The sequence below is a fragment of the Zea mays genome, chromosome 9 (genome assembly GCF_902167145.1).
Source record: "Zea mays cultivar B73 chromosome 9, Zm-B73-REFERENCE-NAM-5.0, whole genome shotgun sequence".
In the NCBI taxonomy this organism is placed as follows: domain Eukaryota; kingdom Viridiplantae; phylum Streptophyta; class Magnoliopsida; order Poales; family Poaceae; genus Zea; species Zea mays.
In genome coordinates, this window is record NC_050104.1 from 19,418,333 (window position 1) to 19,439,557 (window position 21,225).

Consider the following 21,225-nt stretch of genomic DNA (forward strand, 5'->3'; position numbering starts at 1 on the left):
TAGTAAAATAGAAATTCCTCGTAAAATTTAAGTTTGTAAAATAACCCTTATATAAATATAGTTGTGAATGCAGTTACATGCGGGTCTCTCTCGTTACGGCTGAACGAATTACATTTTATATGGATGGTGGGGTATACGAGGAGTATCGTTACGGCTGGACGAATTATAGAGGATGAATTCTTGTTGACATGGATGCACGTGCCATATAGAGGGAGAAACTTAGTTAATATATATATATATATATATATATATATATTTTGTAATGCGTTAATTTGAAGCTTTAAGTATAAATAAATATTATATATATTGGATAGAAGGACATTTGCGAGTGGTTCATTTCATGGCACCTACAGGCTACAGGACAGATGGTGCTCCAAAAACTGACGGCCGCTCCGGCGGTACTCTGTGTCGGTTGCAGCGGCGGCGCACGCGTTGCAGTTGCAGCAGCCAGCTAACCCCATGCGCCCATGGTCGGTCGACCTGCGTACTGTAGGGCTTTGACCGTCCGGTTAGCCCGCCCCGCCCCCGCGGCGAGCACGTGACGACGACGGTGCGTTCGTGGGCGCCGATCGCCGAGGGGAGGCGCTAATCTGCCGTCGTTCGTTCATCATCGGGCTATATATATAGATATCGGAGGACGGAGGCCTCTCAATTAAGCATTCTCCGCGCGCGCGCGCGCCCAGCAGCAGCCCGCGCTTGGCCTTCCTTCTCCTCCCGACCCGACGTCGTCGGTCGCGCCGCTGCCTGCCCCGTCCCGTTTCGGTGTCGTCTCTCGCCGGCCACGCCACCGCCCGCCAAGCCAATCGTACACCCCATCAACAAACTCTCTCTCTCTCTCTCTCTCTCTCTCTCTCGCTCGCTCTCCCTCTGTTTTTTTTACACGTGGGACGGTTGTGCACAAGTCTAGATGCAGGCGTGAGAGAACGAGACTTCTGATGAATCCATCCGATCCGAATCCATACTATTTATTAAACACTGGTAAATTAGGGTTGTTGCATCTACTGCTGCTGTGGAGTATCTTTTATCTAAAGGTCCAAAAAGATTGGCTTGTGCATTATTCGCACCTAAGCTAGCATGCAGTCGTTCTCTAGCTATACGGTACAAAAAGATTCGGGTGTAGTTTTTGTACCATTTAGATATAGATGCGTCCCCTCCCTAGCTAGCGTAGCGCGCGCGGCGACGTGAGCAATGACGGATGCGGCGTCCGCATCCGCACGCGCCTTTAGCTACTAGCTCTAGCTCTAGCTCTCCGGAGAGGCGTCTGCAGACCAACCGCAGCCAGCCAGCAGACTGTTAGACGACGGCCACGCGGAGCCGAGCGTTGCCGCGCTTTGCTTGATGGGATAAACGCCGCGCGCTGGGAAGGTTCAGTGACCACTCCCTGCCGCCGCCGCCGCCGCCGCCGCGCTGGTTTTTATTCGCTTCTTTCTGCCTTCTTCCTCCTCGCGGCCGGGGCGGGGGCGTGCTGCTCTCTCCTCTCCAGGGAGTTTTCTGCGGGGGTTTTGGTTGGGTTTTCTTCAGCGCCAGCCGTGGATGTGTTTAACGCAACAGTATTAGTTTCTTCATGATCAGCTGTGTGTCCTCAAATTGAGTTTCGTGCCGTGTACCAGTCGCGCATGTTCCCCAGATCGATTAAAGTTTCTTCGCGCGTATGTATGAGCTCTATTCGAATGTTCTTTGCTCTGAAAAGATTCCCCCTGTTCATGGTTACAGAAGGGCCTGGAGTTGAAGCACGAATCATCGAAGCGCAGCAAAACTGAGACACACGTCTTACTTCTTCACAAGTACTGTCCTCTCTATTCATCATTTAGATGTATCATCAAATTGACATAGTAACCTATGATTCGTGCAGTGAAACTTTGTATCGAGAGTGCATGTCTTGATCTTTATTTTATCTCACTCTTAATGACGTGGTAGCATTGAAAACGACGCGATAAAACTAACTCTTATGTTGGCCAGGTTCTTGGACGATGGACATCTTCGGGAGCCCATTCTGCTCCAAGCAAGCCGTCGCCTCATGCGGCGGATGGACGGACATACTCGACTCCTCCAGCTGCACGAACCATATCCTGGAAACCGGCACCGCCGCTCTGATCACCGTCGCTCTCGCGCTGCACCTCCTCGTCGTCAGGATTACTACGAAGACCAGAGCGTCCGCACGCCGCCCCCCTGTCGCGCCCGGCCTGCCGCTGCAGCTGGCCGGCGCGGCGTTCACCGCCTGCTTGGGCCTCGTCTACCTCGGCCTCGCGTCGTGGATGCTGGGGAGCAACTTCACTCAGCACGCTTCCGCTTACCTCCCACACTGGTGGGTGACGGCACTGTCCCAGGGACTCTGCTTGGTCCTCGCCGGCTTCGCTCTCAGCGGCGTCGGAGGAGCACGTCTCCTCGGGCCAATGTCTGCGCGCGCGTGGTCGGCTCTGCTGGCCGCGTACGCCGCGTTCGTCGCTTGTTCCTCGGTCGTTCACATGGTTGCGGATAGGGCACTGACCATGAAGGGTTTTCTGGACGCTCTGTTCCTGCCAGGTGCACTGCTGCTTGTCTGTGGCGCTTGGTGCGTCAAGGAAGAGGACGGTGATGGCGGAACTGGAACTGCTGCTTCTTTGTATAAGCCCTTGAAGACTGACGACACTGTTGATGATGAGAGGGGTGGGTCTGAGAGCCATGTGACCCCGTTCGCTAAAGCCGGGGTTTTCAGCGTGATGTCGTTCTGGTGGATGAACCCGATGATGAAGACGGGCTACGAGAAGCCGCTCGAGGAGAAAGACATGCCGCTCTTGGGTCCCTCGGACCGAGCGTACAGCCAGTACCTGGTGTTCCTGGAGAAGCTCAACAGGAAGAAGCAGCTGCGGGCACACGGCAACCCGTCGATGTTTTGGACCATCGTTTCTTGCCAGAAAACTGGGATCTTGGTCTCGGGTCTCTTTGCACTGCTCAAGGTTCTCACGCTGTCTTCGGGCCCGGTGCTTCTGAAAGCATTCATCAACGTCTCGCTCGGGAAAGGGTCCTTCAAGTACGAAGGCTACGTGTTGGCCGTAGCGATGTTCCTCTGCAAATGCTGCGAATCTCTGTCGCAGAGGCAGTGGTACTTCCGCACGCGGAGGCTAGGGCTCCAGGTGCGGTCGTTCCTGTCGGCCGCCGTCTACAAGAAGCATCAGAGGCTGTCCAACTCGGCGAAGCTGAAGCACTCTTCCGGCGAGATCATGAACTACGTCACCGTCGACGCCTACCGGATCGGCGAGTTCCCGTACTGGTTCCACCAGACGTGGACGACGAGCGTCCAGCTCTGCATCGCTCTAGCGATCCTGTACGACGCGGTCGGCCTCGCCACGGTCGCGGCGCTGGCCGTCATCATCGCCACCGTGGTCTGCAACGCGCCGCTGGCCAAGCTGCAGCACAAGTTCCAGAGCAGGCTTATGGAGGCGCAGGACGTGAGGTTGAAGGCGATGTCGGAGTCCTTGGTTCACATGAAGGTCCTGAAGCTTTACGCGTGGGAGACCCACTTCAAGAAGGTCATCGAGGGGCTGAGGGAGGTCGAGATCAAATGGCTGTCGGCGTTCCAGCTTAGGAAAGCGTACAACAGCTTCCTGTTCTGGACGTCGCCTATCTTGGTCTCGGCTGCGACCTTCCTGGCATGCTATCTTCTGAAGATCCCTCTTGATGCCAGCAACGTCTTCACTTTTGTGGCCACCCTGCGCCTCGTTCAGGATCCGATTCGGCAGATACCAGACGTGATCGGAGTTGTGATTCAGGCGAAAGTTGCCTTCACCAGGATAACCAAGTTCCTTGACGCGCCTGAGCTGAGTGGACAGGTCAGGAAGAAAAGCTGTCTGGGGGATGAGTATCCGATAGTGATGAATTGCTGCAGTTTCTCGTGGGACGAGAACCCGTCGAAACCAGCTCTAAAGAATGTAAATCTGGTGGTCAAAACTGGACAGAAGGTTGCAATATGCGGCGAGGTAGGATCAGGAAAGTCTACACTGCTGGCTGCAGTTCTTGGAGAGGTTCCGAAAACTGAAGGCACGGTATGCATTTCATAAACATCACGTTATTGAATACAAAATCATGTAGGTGTAAATTTTATGTTATACTTCTTTTCCTCCTAGATAATGGTACTTGTATATAGTATTTTTAAGTGGAAAAACATTTTTTTAACCTCCATAAACTTAACACTCAATTACAGGTACATAGTTGAGCAGTATAGTATGGCTATGTGCATTTCAGAACCTTGGTGTATCCCTAACTTCTTTCTCAAAATATAGCATGCGACAAGTGTACCTTACGCTCGGCAAAGTTGTTGTAATTATTTTTAGCTTGGTGATATTGCTAAACTAAGAATGCTAATTGGTCCCTCCAAATTGAAATTTTCAGATCCAAGTTTGCGGGAAAACAGCATATGTTTCTCAGAACGCATGGATCCAAACAGGAACCGTGCAGGACAACATTCTCTTTGGGTCTTCGATGGACAGGCAAAGGTACCAGGAAACACTCGAGCGGTGTTCTTTAGTGAAGGATCTTGAGATGTTGCCGTATGGAGACCGTACTCAGATCGGCGAGCGGGGCATAAATCTTAGCGGCGGTCAGAAGCAGCGTGTTCAGCTTGCTCGTGCATTGTACCAGAATGCAGACATCTATCTCCTTGATGACCCTTTCAGCGCTGTTGATGCCCACACAGCAACGAGTCTGTTTAATGTAAGTGTCAAAAAAACAGCTGTGAATTGAAGTATTTATCATAGACTAGTACTTTTAAAAAAATCTATTTTATTGGCAGGGATATGTCATGGGAGCTCTGTCAGACAAGACTGTTCTTTTGGTGACCCACCAAGTTGATTTTCTGCCTGTATTCGATTCTATTCTGGTATGCTTTATTACGTTATCCTTGTTAGATGTATAGATATGTGAGGGTTCCTTTGCATATGCACACTCACTTGTGACTTGTATATCAAATTATCAATCAACCTTTGGGCCTGGTAATAGTTGGTTGTCCTCATTCTAACACGACGGTATCAAAGAGCTAGGTTTCGTTTTCTTGCCGGCGGTCTCGAGCCTCGGCACCACCACGCGCCCCGCGGCGCTCGCGCCGCGTGCCATGCACCCCCCGCCCCGGATCCTTGGCGGGCCATGCCGCGCAGCTGGCCTCTGTGGCCACGCGTAACTGTCCTCGCCACCATGGAGGAGCAGGCCGCTGCGTTGTCCTTCCGCGCGGACGACGCGCAGCTCCTGCTCGCCTTCCTCGGCTCGGCACCCCGACGCCCGCACGCGCGGCACCCGACCGCCTGCTCGCGCGTTTCCCCGCATTTCTGCGGCTTGGCACTTCTTTACCTTTTTCTTAAAAAGAGAGAGAAAAAGGAACTCCTTTCATGCGTTCCCCGGGCGCTCTGGTTCTGTTGGTGTCCCGTCATTTTCAGCACAAATTAGAGTGACCAACAGTTGTGAGTTCCTGTTATGTTCTCCCCACGACACCCATATACCTACTGAATGCTGATGGTGATGCCAAAAGTGTTTTACTTGAGGAATGCTGATGATGATACACAGGGTGTTATACTTGAGGCATTTGAGGTTGGGACTGAGAGCTATCAGTTTGATCTCGATGTCAACTTGGCTGCGTGCCTGCGTGGGGAGAAATGTGCTAATGCCATCCTTGCCAGCATGGAGGTCGATCTCTCCATGTCCATTAGGACTAGTTTGGGAATCTCATTTTCTCATGAGATTTTCATTTTTCCAAGGGAATTTAGTTTATTTTCCCTTGGGAAAACAGAAATTCCTTGGAAAAATGGAGTTCCCAAACTAGTCCTCAGAGGTCTTGCCACTCCATACCTTATGTGGGACCGCCTCCGTCACATTTACGATATTCATCACAGTTAATTTCTTCCAAGGCACATACATAGGCCCACAATAGATTCTTAATCTCCAAACTCAGTGTTGTCTTTCCACCATTAGTTTAAGAGGGGGTGCTAGATGTATAGAGGTGTGTGGTATTTTCCCTCTACTTTGGAGAGTCCCTTTGCATATGCACACTCGCTCACTCTCTTGTATATCTCTGCCTTTGGGCCTGGTAATAGAAGTTGGTTGGACTCATTATAGCAATCCTATTATCTCTTTATGTCTTTCGACTTTCTTTCTGATGATCGAACATTATTTTGTTAAAAATCATATTGTTCTACTAAATCAAAAGGTCATCCATTGTCCATCATCAATTGATAGTTTCAGAATCAAAGAAAGACTTAAGGAAAAAAGTGCTATGCAAAGATATTACTCCCTCCATGTTTATATGTATTTTAGTTATCATATATTTTTTGTGGTTGATGTCATCTAAGAATAAGTGTTTCTTGGCAGTTAATGTCAGATGGTCAAATTATTCGTTCTGCATCTTATCATGATCTATTGGCATATTGTCAAGAATTTCAGAACCTTGTAAATGCCCATAAAGACACTATTGGTGTTTCAGATCTTAACAGGGTGCCTCCCCATAGAGAAAATGAAATATTGATCAAGGAGACAATTGATGTTCATGGAAGCAGATACAAAGAGTCTTTGAAGCCATCACCAACAGATCAACTGATTAAGACAGAAGAAAGAGAAATGGGTGATACTGGTCTCAAGCCTTATATTCTCTACCTGCGTCAGAATAAAGGCTTCTTCTATGCTTCTCTGGGTATTATTTCCCATATAGTTTTCGTATGTGGCCAAATATCACAGAATTCATGGATGGCTACTAATGTCGAGAATCCTGATGTTAGTACTCTTAAGTTGACTTCTGTGTACATTGCAATTGGAATCTTCTCGGTGTTCTTCTTGCTATTTAGATCATTAGCAGTTGTTGTTCTTGGGGTCAAGACATCAAGATCCTTATTTTCTCAGTTACTAAACTCATTATTCCGTGCACCAATGTCCTTTTATGATTCTACCCCTCTTGGAAGAATACTTAGCCGGGTAAGGATTCTTAAAACAAATTGTTAATCTCCCTGAGATATATTGAGTAGTGGGGGTGGTTGTCACTTGCCACCCAAAGTTCAACTTGCACATGGTACATATTAATTGTACTATGGAAATCTTTCGCAACAATAAAAAAATCTTTAAACTAACTAGAAAGAGAAATATGACAAATCAAAATTCTATTTTACACATGGAAATTTTCTATTGATGGATTTGCAAAACTTTTATGCAGGTTTCTTCAGATCTGAGTATTGTTGACCTTGATATTCCGTTTGGCTTCATGTTTAGCATTGGTGCTGGCATAAATGCATATAGCAATCTAGGAGTATTGGCTGTTGTTACATGGCAAGTTCTGTTCGTCTCTGTGCCAATGATTGTTTTGGCAATCAGGTTGCAGGTAATTTTGTGCGATTCTGTTGGCTACAGTTTCGTTACTATATCATGTACCAAGTCATGTGCTTTGCTACTGTTTTTCTTCCAAGAGGTGAAACAGTGTATGTCTTATATTTATAATTACCATTGACTGAAATGTTAAATCTCATATGCTTGGTCATGCAGAGGTATTATTTAGCCTCATCTAAGGAATTGATGAGGATCAATGGCACTACCAAATCTGCTCTCGCTAATCACTTGGGCGAGTCGATTGCAGGGGCTATAACAATAAGGGCTTTTCAGGAAGAAGATCGTTTCTTTGAGAAAAACTTGGAACTTGTTGACAAGAATGCTGGTCCATATTTCTATAATTTTGCAGCAACTGAATGGCTCATTCAACGTTTGGAGACCATGAGTGCTGCAGTTCTTTCTTTTTCTGCCCTTATCATGGCTCTTCTTCCTCAAGGAACTTTTAACCCTGGTGAGCAATTACATAAGTTGCAATTTACAAGTATCACCACCACATCTTTATAGACAATGTGCAGGAAGGTGACCTAGCTCAGTTGATCGAGGGTGTGAATGTATGCCTAGACCACCAAAGTCAAGTTCTCCATGAGGCGAATTCACCTAATTTTTTTAATAAAATTACACCTAGTTCAACGGGCAAAGTTTTTTAATAAAGCAAACAAGTTCTTTGACAGTTCAATATCTTGCATTTGATATGCAATAAATTGTTCAACTTACTGCAAGGACAATTTTGCAGTGTATTCATAGCTTCCTGAAGTCAAGCCATAAAATGTTAATGTCTTTCTGTCTATACTTTATAATGTTGAATCACAAGTAAACGACAGGCAGGATATCTTTAATGAATAATACATGACGTTTCTTTATCGCTATTGATTTTGTACATACATTGCTGACGTGTGAGCCAAGGACTGAAAAATGGAAACACTGAGATTAGTGTGTGACTTAAAATAAAATAAAAAATACATGCATTCGGTATTGTTCATGCTATCAACATTTCACTATTATCATCAGAAACACTAATTGCTCCAATTTATACATGTGCAGGCTTTGTAGGAATGGCATTATCTTATGGTCTATCCCTGAATATATCCTTTGTTTTCTCTATCCAAAACCAATGCCAGCTAGCTAGTCAAATCATCTCTGTGGAAAGGGTTCATCAGTACATGGACATACCAAGTGAAGCAGCAGAGATTATTGAAGAAAATCGACCAGCACCAGACTGGCCCCAAGTTGGCAGGGTGGACCTTAAAGATTTGAAGGTAATCAATGGTAAACCATTTACATGTTTACCTATTACAGGGAAATCATTTTGTGATTTAGATTCTAGTAAATGAACATGAATGATTTTCATCCAACAGATTAGATACAGACAAGATGCTCCTCTTGTATTACATGGAATCACCTGCAGTTTCCACGGTGGAGATAAGATCGGTATAGTTGGGCGAACAGGAAGTGGAAAGACAACTTTAATTGGTGCACTGTTTCGTCTTGTTGAGCCAACTGGAGGGAAAATAATTATAGACTCTATAGACATCACCACAATAGGCTTACATGACCTGCGTTCACGTTTGGGTATCATTCCGCAAGATCCGACACTCTTTCAAGGAACCATAAGATATAATCTAGACCCTCTTGGGCAATTCTCTGATCAACAAATATGGGAGGTAAGATATCTTGTAATAAACATGGCTATTCATGCTTTTGCTAGCCCTAATCATTGTTTAGATTTAGTTATGCAACTTTTGGAATCTAATGGTCATGTGACCTTCCTGTAGTCAGTATATAAGGAAAAGAAAACAGTGTTCATACTAGTTTACCCTGGAAAAAGTGCTAATTTGAAGAACTTGTTAAGTTGTGTAGAAGGATGTATTGATAGGAGATGGGGTACACATATTTATAGGGACTCAACCCTAACCCTAATGGGCCGGCAGCCCAACAGTGGTGTCGGCCCACACACACAGTCTAACATCCCCCCGCAGTCGCAACGGGGGCACCACACACGATGAGACTGGAGTAGAGGCCGAAGGTAGGAGCCGACGGGTTGAAATCCCCCCGCAGTCGCAGCGTCGTGATGGTACGAATGTTGCGGCTGGAGTAGAGACCGGTGTGTGCTCGAAGAAGACGATAGCCCCTAGATGCCGAGGTAGCCGAAGTCGAGGTGGTCGCGGTCGGAAGACGCGCAACAAAAGCCTGATCTTCGGGAGGGTCGACGTTCGAGCGTTAACGATCGGCAGGGCGACACAACAAAAGAGCACCGGCAGGCCGACCTTCCTGTTTCTTCGATCGTCCAGGCGTCAAGGAGCCCCGCCAGGGAGGCCGATGGCAGCGCACGCGTCTGCGCCGGTCAGAGTGTCCGCGCCCGCTGCAGAGTAGAAGGGGTATCGGTGGATCCGGCCGGGAAGGCCACGACAACGACGAATCTAGCCATGAAGACGGCGATCCGGCCAAAGGGATGGTGGATCTAGCCGAGAAGGCCGCAGCAACGTGGATCCGGCCGGGAAGGCCGCGGCAGCGACGGAACCAACGATGGCGGCGATGAAGGGGGAGGGCGACGGGGCGGGTCCAGCCGAGCAGGGGCCTGCGCCGGACCTGGCAGGAAGGGTTGACGTCGGCGATGGGAGAAGCTCGAAGGATTGGCGCTACTTGGTGCAGCTGGTCGAGGTGATCGACACTAGGGAGAGAACACCGGCGCGCGCCCGCAGGCTCGCGAATCTAGCGACGCAGACACAGGGGCGCGCGGATCCGGCGGCGGCGGCTTGGGAGGCCGGGAAAGGGGAGGGCCACGCCCACGGCCAGTGAGGCGGCATGCGTGCAGCCAGGGAAGGGGAGGGGCTGGCCGTCATGAGGGAAAGGGGAGGGCAGCGGACCGACGACGGCGGCTTGGGAGGCCGGGAAAGGGGAGGGCCGCGCCCACGGCCAGTGAGGCGGCATGCGTGCAGCCAGGGAAGGGGAGGGGCTGGCCGTCATGAGGGAAAGGGGAGCGCAGCGGACCGACGGCGGCGGGAGCGAGTGGCGGCGACTTGGGGGCGCCGCGCCAGGGAGGGTCGCCGGCCATGGGGCTTGGCAGCCAGCTGGGGAAGGAGTGGCAGCCGGCTGGGAGGAGAGAGGCCGCCCCCGGGAGGGAAGGATGAGCCTCCCGGGGGGCGGCGGCTGAGGCGTGGGTGGCGGCTGTGAGGGAGTAGAGGAGGAAGAGTAGCAGCTGAGGAGTTCGAGCGCCGCGCAGGGTCGAAGGCCAGGCCCGCGCCGCGCAGGGGCCGCCCTCGCCGGGGCCATGCCTGGCCGGCGCTGCCACCGGGGGCTGCACCCGCCCACGCGAGCCACCGGGGGGTGGGGGGGGGCGCCTCGCCAGAGCCCGCGCCACCGGGGGGTCCCGCTCAGGGGTCCGCGCTCCCACGCTGTCGTGGCCGGGCTGCCGTGCCACTGCACTAGGGCCGCTCGCGCCCAAGCCGCGGGGGCCGGGGCAGGCCGCGCCCGCGCTGCCGTGCGGGGCCGCCAGGGCTGGCGAGGAGAGAAGTTCGAGGTCGCCATGGCCACGCCGGGGCCGGATCTGGGGGAGGAGGCAGCGGCTGCAAGGGAGCCGCCCTGGGAGGGAGGGATGAGCCTCCTGGGGCGGTGGCTGGACGTGGGGCGGAGAGGGCTGGAGGAGGGAGGTGGCGGCTGGGATGAAATCCTAACCTATTCTGATACCATGTAGAAGGATGTATTGATAGGAGATGGGGTACACATATTTATAGGGACTCAACCCTAACCCTAATGGGCCGGCAGCCCAACAGTGGTGCCGACCCACACACACTCACACACACAGTCTAACAAGTTGAAACAATGAGGTCCTTTTCTCTTATTGGTAAAGATTCAACACAGTAAATGTAATATAGTGCCCAGTAACTTAAAAAAATTAGAACATTTTTTGAATGACCTGACGAGTAAACTGAATCATAGGAATATAGGGAACAAGTTCTCTCCCTTTCCCCTTTGTTTTATGCCAACTGCAGGAGAATTATCTCCCCCTTTGATGGCGTATATACCAGCTCAAACTTCAAAAGAATCACTACAGTGATTACTTGCTAATCTGATGCAGGTTCTAGGCAAATGTCAGCTTCTTGAAGCTGTCCAGGAGAAGGAGCAGGGATTGGACTCACTTGGTTGGATTTCTTGCTACATCTATATATTGTTTACTATAATGTTTTACAAATTAAGGCATTTTGGATGGATCATTGTCAAACCAAAGGGAAAAAATACCGTGACACTAAATTTGCCAAACTACCTAAAGTTCAGTCTAGGGGTGATAATAATGTAATGGAGTAGTATTTTATGATATTCTTTTAAAACTTCTATTTTTTCTTCCATTTAAATTGCACCGCCATAATCTACACTTGTCTTGGGAAAAAGAACTGAGTCAAATACCCTCGTCGATGAGATCAAACTAAAATAAATAACTTCTTGTCTATGAAAAAAAGGGGCAGACCCAATGCCACAGACGCAGGCTCCCACATGAGTGAGGTCTGAAACAGGGATAAACCGAGGCAATTCTTTCCCTCGCAAATGCGAAGAGGTTGCTTCGAACTCTTGACCTAATGACTCAGTGAAACAACTCTCACCATTGTACCAGACCTACCCTTCACCCTTGTCGAGGAGGTCAAAATAAAATAAATAACTTATCTTTTTAAAGGGAAAATCATATATTTGATTTCCATAAAAAATATGGGATTCTCATTCGTAGGCACACGAACATCAGTAATATTCTTTGTACAGCATGACATATGAGGTTGTCTAATTCTCTGACTGACATTTCGTTGTGTAGTTGTGGAAGATGGTTCGAACTGGAGCATGGGTCAAAGGCAGCTCTTTTGTTTGGGACGTGCACTTCTAAGAAGATGCCGTATCTTAGTTCTTGATGAGGCCACGGCATCTATAGACAACGCTACTGATGCTATCCTTCAGAAGACGATCAGGACAGAGTTTAGAGATTGCACTGTCATCACTGTCGCACACCGTATACCCACCGTTATGGACTGCGATATGGTACTTGCAATGAGTGACGGTATGTTTTCTTCTTGAACTTGCTAGATGTTAGAGTTTATGTATTTGGGTGTTTTGCCCCTTTGGCCTATATGTACTTGTGGGAAACCCTAACTCTAACAGTACTTTTGTCCTATGGGCTGTTAATTTATTCACTCTTTTTCCTCCAATACTAGAGATACAGCAGTTCAGCACAACTAGAATCTGGAATCTGGGGATTCTTCCTAAAACAGTATTGTGTTTTTCTTTAAAAAGGCCTAAAACAATATATTTGTTGATACAAGCAAGCACTCCTTTTTCTGATATGTATCTTTACTACCTTTTCTGCGGTGATTTATGCATGCCAACTTGGCAAACTCGTGTCAGATCTTAAACATAAACCAGAACTGAGCAGTATATCTTGCCCTTTCTCTTTATTCTTTTCTGCTTAGTTTTGTTAGATTGTGGAAGCCTGCCTCCAGATAGTATTGCAGCATGCCAGCATTTACATGCTAACGGGTTCAGTTTATTCCCAGGGAAAGTAGTGGAGTACGACAAGCCTACAAAGCTCGTGGAAACCGAAGGATCTCTCTTCCGTGATCTTGTCAAGGAGTACTGGTCATACACATCGAATTGAAATATCTAGGAGAAACTGTGACAATCACATGTTCACTCGTTGCAGTCTCTTAAAAAAGAGATAACAGGAGCCTGTTCTCACACACATCCGATGAACTATTCTATCTCAAGTCCGAAGTAGAGGTGTCAGGCATTGTCGGGAAGTGCTTTTGTTAACTAGTTGAACAGGGGGAAACCTGTCGTCCCTTAAAAAAAAGGAAACCTCCAGCGTTTTTTTGCTCCGATATTGAGCGAATAAACCGAAATATCTAGTGGAAGGCGCATCAAGTATGCATCCTTGATACTGCATGTTCACAGAAATGCTTGTGCGGCAGGCTGTTCCAAGGCTTTAAACTTTATGGTGCTTTACATTCCTAATAAACCGAATTGTGTATATGATGTTTGGGAAAATGGTGATTTTTCAGGTTTCAGCTCCCTCTCTTGCTCACGTTTAATGTATTATCAGTGTAAATTCATCCGTGATTGGATTTAAGGCAACCAATTTGTTGGTACGTAGCTCTGTTTTCACAGCGTGTGCCCTTCAAACTTATAACTCTTGGGCTCCCTCATATCCAGGGTAAGGGTCTGTTTGGTTTGTGGCTAACTGTGCGTCTGTGCCACACTTTGTCTAAGGTTGGTCGTTCGAATTGAAGAACTAACCTTAGACAGAAAAATTAGGCAAAGTGTAGCAAGTTAGGCAGGGAACATTTTAAATAAGATGAGTGGTCAAAGTTTATGGTGTCATATATTTAAGAACGGTGGAGTATTATTTTTTCTTCTGCGATATAATTCTAGGTGGGTATCCTCAGGCTCAGGTCCCCTAGGTTTCTTTGTCACCATTTATTTCGTATCCAGTTCCAGAGAAAATACTATACTAATGTCCCGAAATAAATGAAGTGAGTAGATTGTGAAAAATATATTTCATGGTGTATCTGGTCATGCTAATGCCAAAGTCATAAATATTGGTGCTCTTTTTATAAATTTGATCGAATTTAAAATAATTGGATTTATAACAATTTTGAAGTTCATTTATTTTGCGAAGGAGAAAGTACTGGCACAAGTTAATCATATCAAGGATGGAAGTGAACGAAGTATTCCGATGTACTATGAAAAATGCATTTTGTACAATAACAATCCTATAAAGTTGACCCAAAAGAATAAATATCTATTTCGACTGCATCTGTAATCCGGATCATGCAAATTGAGTTGTACGCTTCTCTTGCGCCGCAGACGATTTTTCGCTGAAAACTGCAAGAAAGTTAGTTGATTGGGCCACCCCATGTGTGGCAAAACAACGAGGGAAACGTTAGAATCCTCAGCGCCAGCGGCTGGTGGTACTCGGAGAGGAACTGGCCTGCCGCTACGGGCTACGGCGGCGTGCTGGGCTCCTCCAACTCGGGGCGCGTCCTTACCACCTTCGCCGATGGCATCCTGCTCCCGCGCACCGTCATCCTCCCCAGTTCCTCCCCGGCCATTGCCCGCCGCTCCATCTCCTCCCATCGCCGCCTCCTGCTCCAGCTGATCGCGCCGGCCACCGAGAGCGCCAAGACGCTGGCTCCCAGCACCCCACCGGCGCCGACACCCACCGTCCACGCCCACCACCCGGCTGAGGCTGGCGGCGGCGTCTCGGGCAGCCGCACCACTATACCGAAGTGGCCCGTGCCGGTGACCGCGCACGTGGACGCGGAGCCCGACGTGACGGCGTACGTGGCCACGACCTCCCCGCTGGCCGCGAACGTCACGCACAGCGCGGCGGCCGCGTCGAACCCCTTGTCCAGAGCCGCCGCCGACAGCTCGTCATCGAACTCGACGCGCACCGGCGCGCCGAGCGCCCGGAGCGAGACCCGGGCGTCGGGCCCCGCCGCCGCGTCGTACGCGAAAAAGCCGGCCACGGGCGCGGCCAGCGCGTAGAGGCGCGGCGCGGCGAACGCGGCCGCCGAGCCGCCGGTGAAGCGCTCGAAGACGATGGTGAGGCAGCGCGCGAACGGGGCCGGCACGACGCGCGGCGGGACGACGAAACCGGCGGCGTTGACGCCGTCGGCCCAGAGCGCGTTGCTGCTCACGCGCAGCGCCCAGGCCCGGACGCCCGCGCCGGAGAGGTTGCCCGGGAGGGGCAGCAGGTCGACGGGCTGCGTCGTGTCGTTGGTGGTGGTGTCGCGGAGCAGCTCGGACGCGCGGGCGCGGACCGCGGCCTCGACGGCCGAGATGTTTTCGGTGCGACCCTGCGCCGTGCACGGGGCCGGAAAGGAGGCGGCGAGGACGACGTGCACGAGCAGCGACAGAGGCAGCAGAGGCGCCTTGGCCATTGACGCCTTGTCTTCGTCGGTAGCTAGCTAGCTCTGCGGCGGCGTGTGACGGCGGCGGCGGTGGCGGCAGGAAGCCGCCATGTCGACGGAGAGGAATGGAGTGGTGGTGGTTTCCTGGTTGGAGAGAAGAGGAGGAGGCTGCCAGGTTGAACACGGAGGCTAATTAGCGAAGGCGAGGAGTTTGCTTTATTTAGGAGGCATGGCCAAGGGCGTTAATGGCTGGCCGGACGTTCATATGCACGCAGCCCGGTAAGGAGAAAGACAGTTGGTGCATGGACCTCGCCAGATACAGAGGCAGCAAACGCCCGGTAAACGAGCAAGAGAGCTAGCGCCTAGCGGCCAGCCTTTTCCCTACGGGCTCCGGCAAGCGGCAACCGCCGAGAGCGAGTGGCCAAACTGGCAAACTCCCAAAACAGCCAACAAGACGATCCCGGCAGCAGCAAACCTCGCTGTCTTCAGCGCGAGCACAAGGACGATTATCCGATGACAGGATAACGGCCATGGACAAAGGTAAAAGTGACCTGCATTTGCTGGGCGTTTTGTTGACGAGGGGATGCAACGATAGTGGCATCTGGTTGGTGTGGTTGCTACTCAAGTCAATGCTGCTTGCTGATGCCTTTGGAGCCCTGGACGGTTGGACCTTGTGAAGTTCTGATGAGTACTCGGGTAGAAAAGGGTGCTCATACATCCATGATGCTCCCAACACTTCCTGTTCTGGCAAACAAGTGAAAAGGTAAGGTAAGAATTACTAAGGCCCCGTTTGGTTTGGGGTATAGATGGCCAAACAAGCGGCACGGCCCGGCACGCCCCTGCACGACACGATTAGGGCACGACCCGTTTAATAACCGTGCCGTGCCGGCATGGCACTAGTGCCTAAATCCAGGTCCAAACACGACACTAAGACTTCTTAGTCGTGTCGGCACGGTAGGCCCAGGCAGCCCGTAGTGCCAAGGCCGGCCTGAGCACTGCGCCACAGAAACTCATACAATCATAAATACAATTAAAGCATACTAAAATAGCTAATATTAAGTTATTTAGTGCAATGGCTGCCTCATTAAAAACCTAACTAGGTAAAAACTCACCCTTGTGAAAAAACCCTAGATAGGAAAAAAGAGTACAACCCACAGCTTATTTAGTGTTCTTACACATCACATACATTTTTAGAGTTGTATAGTTTAGTTACAGGCACATCAACTGAAATAAGATCAAACTAGCTAAATAAGATTAGTCTTCGACATGTGGTTGTGGATGAGTATGTGTCTGATATTGAGATGCATGAGAAGACCCTGGAGTGTCAACTGGAACTTGTTCATCATCAAGATATAGATCAGAGAATGAGTCTTCAAGTTCTTTGTTCTCAACAGTGTGTTGGGTCCTTGCATTCCCTTCCTCCCAGTCCTTGATGCAGTTTCAGCATCTCGACCATCTCCGAGGTCAGTCGACGCTCCTCGAAAATCCTGCCAGTGAGATTGAAAGCACCTTCTGATAAAATTATAGAGACAGGCATAGTTAGTACATCCTTAGCCAACATAAAAAGAGATGGGTAGGTCAGTTTGTGATCATACCATCACGTCAACAGATTAAAGTCATCATCATATTTCTGGACAGTATCACTATCCAAATATGCTGATAACTTAGAACCAGCCCCAAGAGATGCATAATTGCTTGCTGTTTGCAGCAAAGCTGAAAGGGAAATAGGCTTACACCTTTTCCTAAAATGATTTTGGTGGTTAACTTGCGCAACACAAATAATTGAACTAACTAGTTTGCTCTAGATTATAAGTTCTACAGGTGCCAAAGGTTCAACACAAACCAATAAAAAGTCCAAGAAGGGGTTCAAATAAAAAGAGCAAAAGATAACCGAAGGCAGCCCTGGTCTGGCGCACCGGACTGTCCGGTGTGCCACCGGATAGTGTCCGGTGCACCACCGAACAGTGTCTGGTGCACCAGGGAGATCGACTCTGAACTTGCCACCTTCAGGAATTCTGGGAGCTACTCCGCTATGATTCACCGGACTGTCCGGTGTGCCAGCGGAGCAACGGCTAACTGCGCCAACGATCGTCTGCAACAGCTACAGAACAGTGAACAGTGCACGACTGCACGCGCAGAGTCAGAGCAGACGTCAGATGGCGCACTGGACAGTGAACAGTGTTGTCCGGTGGGCCCAGTTGTCAGAAGCTTCAACGGTGGAACCCAACGGTTGGGTGACGTGACTGGCGCACCGGACAGGATCCGGTGGGGCACCGGACTGTCCGGTGCGCCCGTCGACAACAGAGTTCCCCAACGACTATTTTAGTGGTTGGGGCTATAAATACCCCCAACCACCACTCTTCAAGGCACCCAAGCATTCACTTCTCCTCATTCAATACAAGAGCAATACACAACACTCCAAGACACAAATCAAAGCCTCCGATCAAATCAAAGTCCACAATTCAACTCTAGTTTTTAGGACTTGTGAGAAGATCGACTTGTGTTCTTTTGTTGTTCTTGTTGTTTGGTTGGCTTTCTTTTTTCTCTCATTCTAACTCTCAAAGCCTTGTAAGCGAAGCAAGAGACACCAATTGTGTGGTGGTCCTTGCGGGGTCTAAGTGATCCGGGAAATCAAGGAAGGAAGCTCACTCGGTCTAAGTGAGCGTTTGAGAGAGGGAAAGGGTTGAAAGAGACCCGGTCTTTGTGACCACCTCAACGGGGAGTAGGTTTGCAAGAACTGAACCTCGGTAAAATAAATCACCGTGTCATTCGCCTTATTTGCTTGTGATTTGTTTTCGCCCTCTCTTTCGGACTCGATTATATTTCTAACGCTAACCCCGACTTGTAGTTGTGCTTAAACTTTATAAATTTCAGATTTGCCTATTCACCCCCTCTAGGCGACTTTCAAAAGTGAAAGGGAAATAGGCTTACACCTTTTCCTATATGAATTTTGGTGGTTGAATTGCCCAACACAAATAATTGGACTAACTAGTTTGCTCTAGATTATAAGTTTTACAGGTGCCAAAGGTTCACAACAAACCAATAAAAAGACCAAGAAAGGGTTCAAACAAAGAGAGCAAAAGACAACCCAAAGGCAGCCCTGGTCTGGCGCACCGGACAGTGTCCGGTGCACCAGGGAGTTCCAGTCTGAACTTGCCACCTTCGGAAATTTGGGAGGCCGCTCCGCTATAATTCATCGGACTGTCTGGTGTAGCACCAGACTGTCCGGTGTGCCAAGCGGAGCAACGGCTCCAAGCGCCAACGATCGTCTGCAACGGTACAGGAACAATGAACAGTGTTCACTGCACGCGCAGAATTCAGAGCAGGCGTCAGAAGGCCCCACTTGTCAGAGCTCCAACGGTCGGAACCCAACGGCCTGGTGACGTGGCTGGCGCACCGGACTGTCCGGTGAGTCATAAGACAGCAGCCTCCATGAAAGGGAAATGTGCCCTTGGGCCATTTCTAGTATATTTTGATGATTAAGTGCTCAACACATATTGAGTGAGTAATTATGTGCCAAATGATGAATGAAGTGCAAATCAACAAGAAGGTATGATTCTAGACTTAGTACATTGGTTTTTGTGTACTAATATATTTGTCTAAGTGCTAGAATCAGAGAAAAGAGAAAAAGGAAAAGACTTGGCTGGAGCAGCCAAGACTCAGCGCAGTCTGGCACACCGGACTGTCCGGTGGTGCACCGGACAGTGTCCGGTGCGCCAGGCTGGCTTCTGGCGAACTAGCCACTCTCAGGAATTCATCGGCGGCGTACGACTATAATTCACTGGACTGTCTGGTGGTGCACCGGACTGTCCGGTGAGCCAACGGCTGCCAACACAATGGTCGGCCGCCAAATCTGCGGGCGACGCGTGGCTCGCTTTAACGGTCGGCAGGAGGCACCGGACTGTCCGGTGTGCACCGGACAGTGTCTGGTGCGCCAACGACTACAACTCTGCAACGGTCGGCTGTGCCATTTTAGGAAGGCGATCTGCACCGGACACTGAACAGTGCCTGTCCGGTGGTGCACCGGACTGTCCGGTGCACCACCCGACAGAAGGCAAGAATTGCCTTCCCAGATTGCCTCCAACAGCTCCTAGCTGCCTTGGGGCTATAAAAGAGGCCCCTAGGCGCATGGAGGAGACACCCAAGCATTCCTTGATCATTTCTAAGCACCAAGGCTCCATTCTCGCGCATTCGATTCTTTGAGATAGTGACTTGAGCCCCATTTGAGTAGAGAACTCCTCGAGTTGTGTTGTGAGCTCAAGTTGTGGCTTTGTGTGCGTGATTGTGTTCTTGTTTTGAGTCTTGTGTGTGTTGCTCTCCCCTCCCTTACTTCTGTGCTTCTTTGTGATCATCAATTGTAAGGGCGAGAGGCTCCAAGTTGTGGAGATTCCTCGCAAACAGGAGAAAGTATTAGAAAAGAAAACACCATGGTATTCAAGCTAATCATTGGATCACTTGAAAGGGGTTGAGTGCAACCCCCGTCCATTGGGACGCCACAACGTGGAGTAGGCAGGTGTTATACTTGGCTGAACCATGGGATAAATCACCGTGTCTTTTGTGTGGTTCTTCTCTGTGATCATTGAGTTTCACAAAAGCTCGGTCCTTAGCCACTTGGTCCTATTGCACTAACTCTCAACCAAGTTTTGTGGCTACAAGTATTTGATTTTTACAGGATCACCTATTCACCCCCCTCTAGGTGCTCTCAATTGGTATTGGAGCCGTTCTCTTCACGCAAGGGACTAATCGCCCGAATATATGGATCCTAAGGGAAAGGGGATGGTGGTCAACGACAAGACAAAGGAGTCCATCGTCAACGAGCCAAGAGATGATAAGCCCTCAGATTCTGGCTCAAGTCATAAGAAAAGAGACAGGAAGAAGAAGAGGCACATCAAGAAGATCGTCTACTACGACAGCGACGAGTCTTCTTCTTCCCCAAGAGACGACGACGACGAGAAAAAGAAACCGATTAACTCAAACTTTTCTTTTGATTATTCTCGTATTCCGTTTAACTCCAATGCTCATTTACTTTCAATTCCACTTGGGAAACCTCCGCACTTTGATGGAGAAGACTACTCATTTTGGAGTCACAAAATGCGTAGTCACCTATTCTCTCTACATCCAAGTATTTGGGAGATTGTTGAAAACAGAATGCTTTTTGATAGTACTGACAACCCCGTTTTCATTAATGAGCAAATCCATAAAAATGCACAAGCTACCACTGTTTTGCTAGCATCCTTGTGCAGGGACGAGTACCACAAGGTGAGCGGCTTGGATAACGCCAAGCAAATTTGGGACACCCTCAAGATTTCTCATGAGGGGAACGGTGCCACCATGATCACCAAGATGGAGTTGGTGGAAGGCAAACTGGGAAGGTTCGCAATGATCAGGGGAGAGGAGCCAACACAAACGTACAACAGGCTCAAGACCCTGGTCAACAAAATCAGGAGCTATGGAAGCACGAGATGGACGGACCACGACGTCGTCCGACTTATGCTCAGGTCCTTCACTGTTCTTGATCCTCATCTTGTGAACTCAATCCGTGAGAATCCTAGGTACACAAAGATGACGCCCAAAGAAATACTTGGAAAGTTTGTAAGCGGGCGTATGATGATCAAGGAAGCAAGATACGTTGATGAGGCATTGAATGGCCCAATGCCCATCTACGAGCCTCAAACCGTTGCTCTCAAAGCAACAAGCAGCAGGGAGACGCTACCTAGCAAGGTGGCACAAGTTGAGGTGGCCGGACTAAACGAGGATGAGATGGCTCTAATCATAAAGCGCTTCAAGACTGCATTGAAAGGACGCAAGGAATACTCAAACAAGAACAAGGCAAAGGGAAAGCGCTCCTGCTTCAAATGCGGTAAGACTGGTCATTTTATAGCAAATTGTCCCGATAACTCTAGTGACCAGGAACAAGGAAAGGGCGGGAAGAAAGAGAAGCAAAAGAGCTATAGGAAGGCAAAGGGCGAGGCACACATTGGAAAGGAATGGGACTCAGACTGCT

The 21,225-nt window shown here is 49.4% G+C and overlaps 2 protein-coding genes across 4 annotated transcripts; one reads left to right on the forward strand and one right to left on the reverse strand.

Moving 5' to 3' along the window:
* Positions 1-587: 587 nt before the first annotated feature.
* On the forward strand, positions 588-13,454 carry LOC100274005 (uncharacterized). 3 transcript variants are annotated; one of them, XM_020543559.2, is made up of 13 exons: positions 588-805; positions 1,714-1,784; positions 1,960-4,022; positions 4,369-4,689; positions 4,769-4,855; positions 6,334-6,930; positions 7,166-7,330; positions 7,492-7,786; positions 8,377-8,591; positions 8,691-8,996; positions 11,411-11,474; positions 12,134-12,373; positions 12,867-13,443. In XM_020543559.2, the coding sequence occupies exons 3-13, from the start codon at positions 1,971-1,973 to the stop codon at positions 12,965-12,967; spliced, it is 4,443 nt and encodes a 1,480-aa protein (XP_020399148.1). In that variant the 5' UTR covers positions 588-805; positions 1,714-1,784; positions 1,960-1,970; the 3' UTR covers positions 12,968-13,443.
* On the reverse strand, positions 13,023-15,739 carry LOC103638045 (Atpob1). Its single transcript, XM_008661046.3, has one exon. The coding sequence runs from the start codon at positions 15,249-15,251 to the stop codon at positions 14,313-14,315; it is 939 nt and encodes a 312-aa protein (XP_008659268.1). The 5' UTR covers positions 15,252-15,739; the 3' UTR covers positions 13,023-14,312.
* Positions 15,740-21,225: the final 5,486 nt, after the last annotated feature.

Coding starts and splice junctions, on each gene's coding strand:
- LOC100274005 (XM_020543559.2), top strand. CDS start 1,971: ATGGACATCTTCGGGAGCCCATTCTGCTCCAAGCAAGCCGTCGCCTCA. Junction 4,023..4,368: donor TTCCGAAAACTGAAGGCACG/GTATGCATTTCA, acceptor TGAAATTTTCAG/ATCCAAGTTTGCGGGAAAAC. Junction 4,856..6,333: donor CTGTATTCGATTCTATTCTG/GTATGCTTTATT, acceptor GTTTCTTGGCAG/TTAATGTCAGATGGTCAAAT.
- LOC103638045 (XM_008661046.3), bottom strand. CDS start 15,251: ATGGCCAAGGCGCCTCTGCTGCCTCTGTCGCTGCTCGTGCACGTCGTC.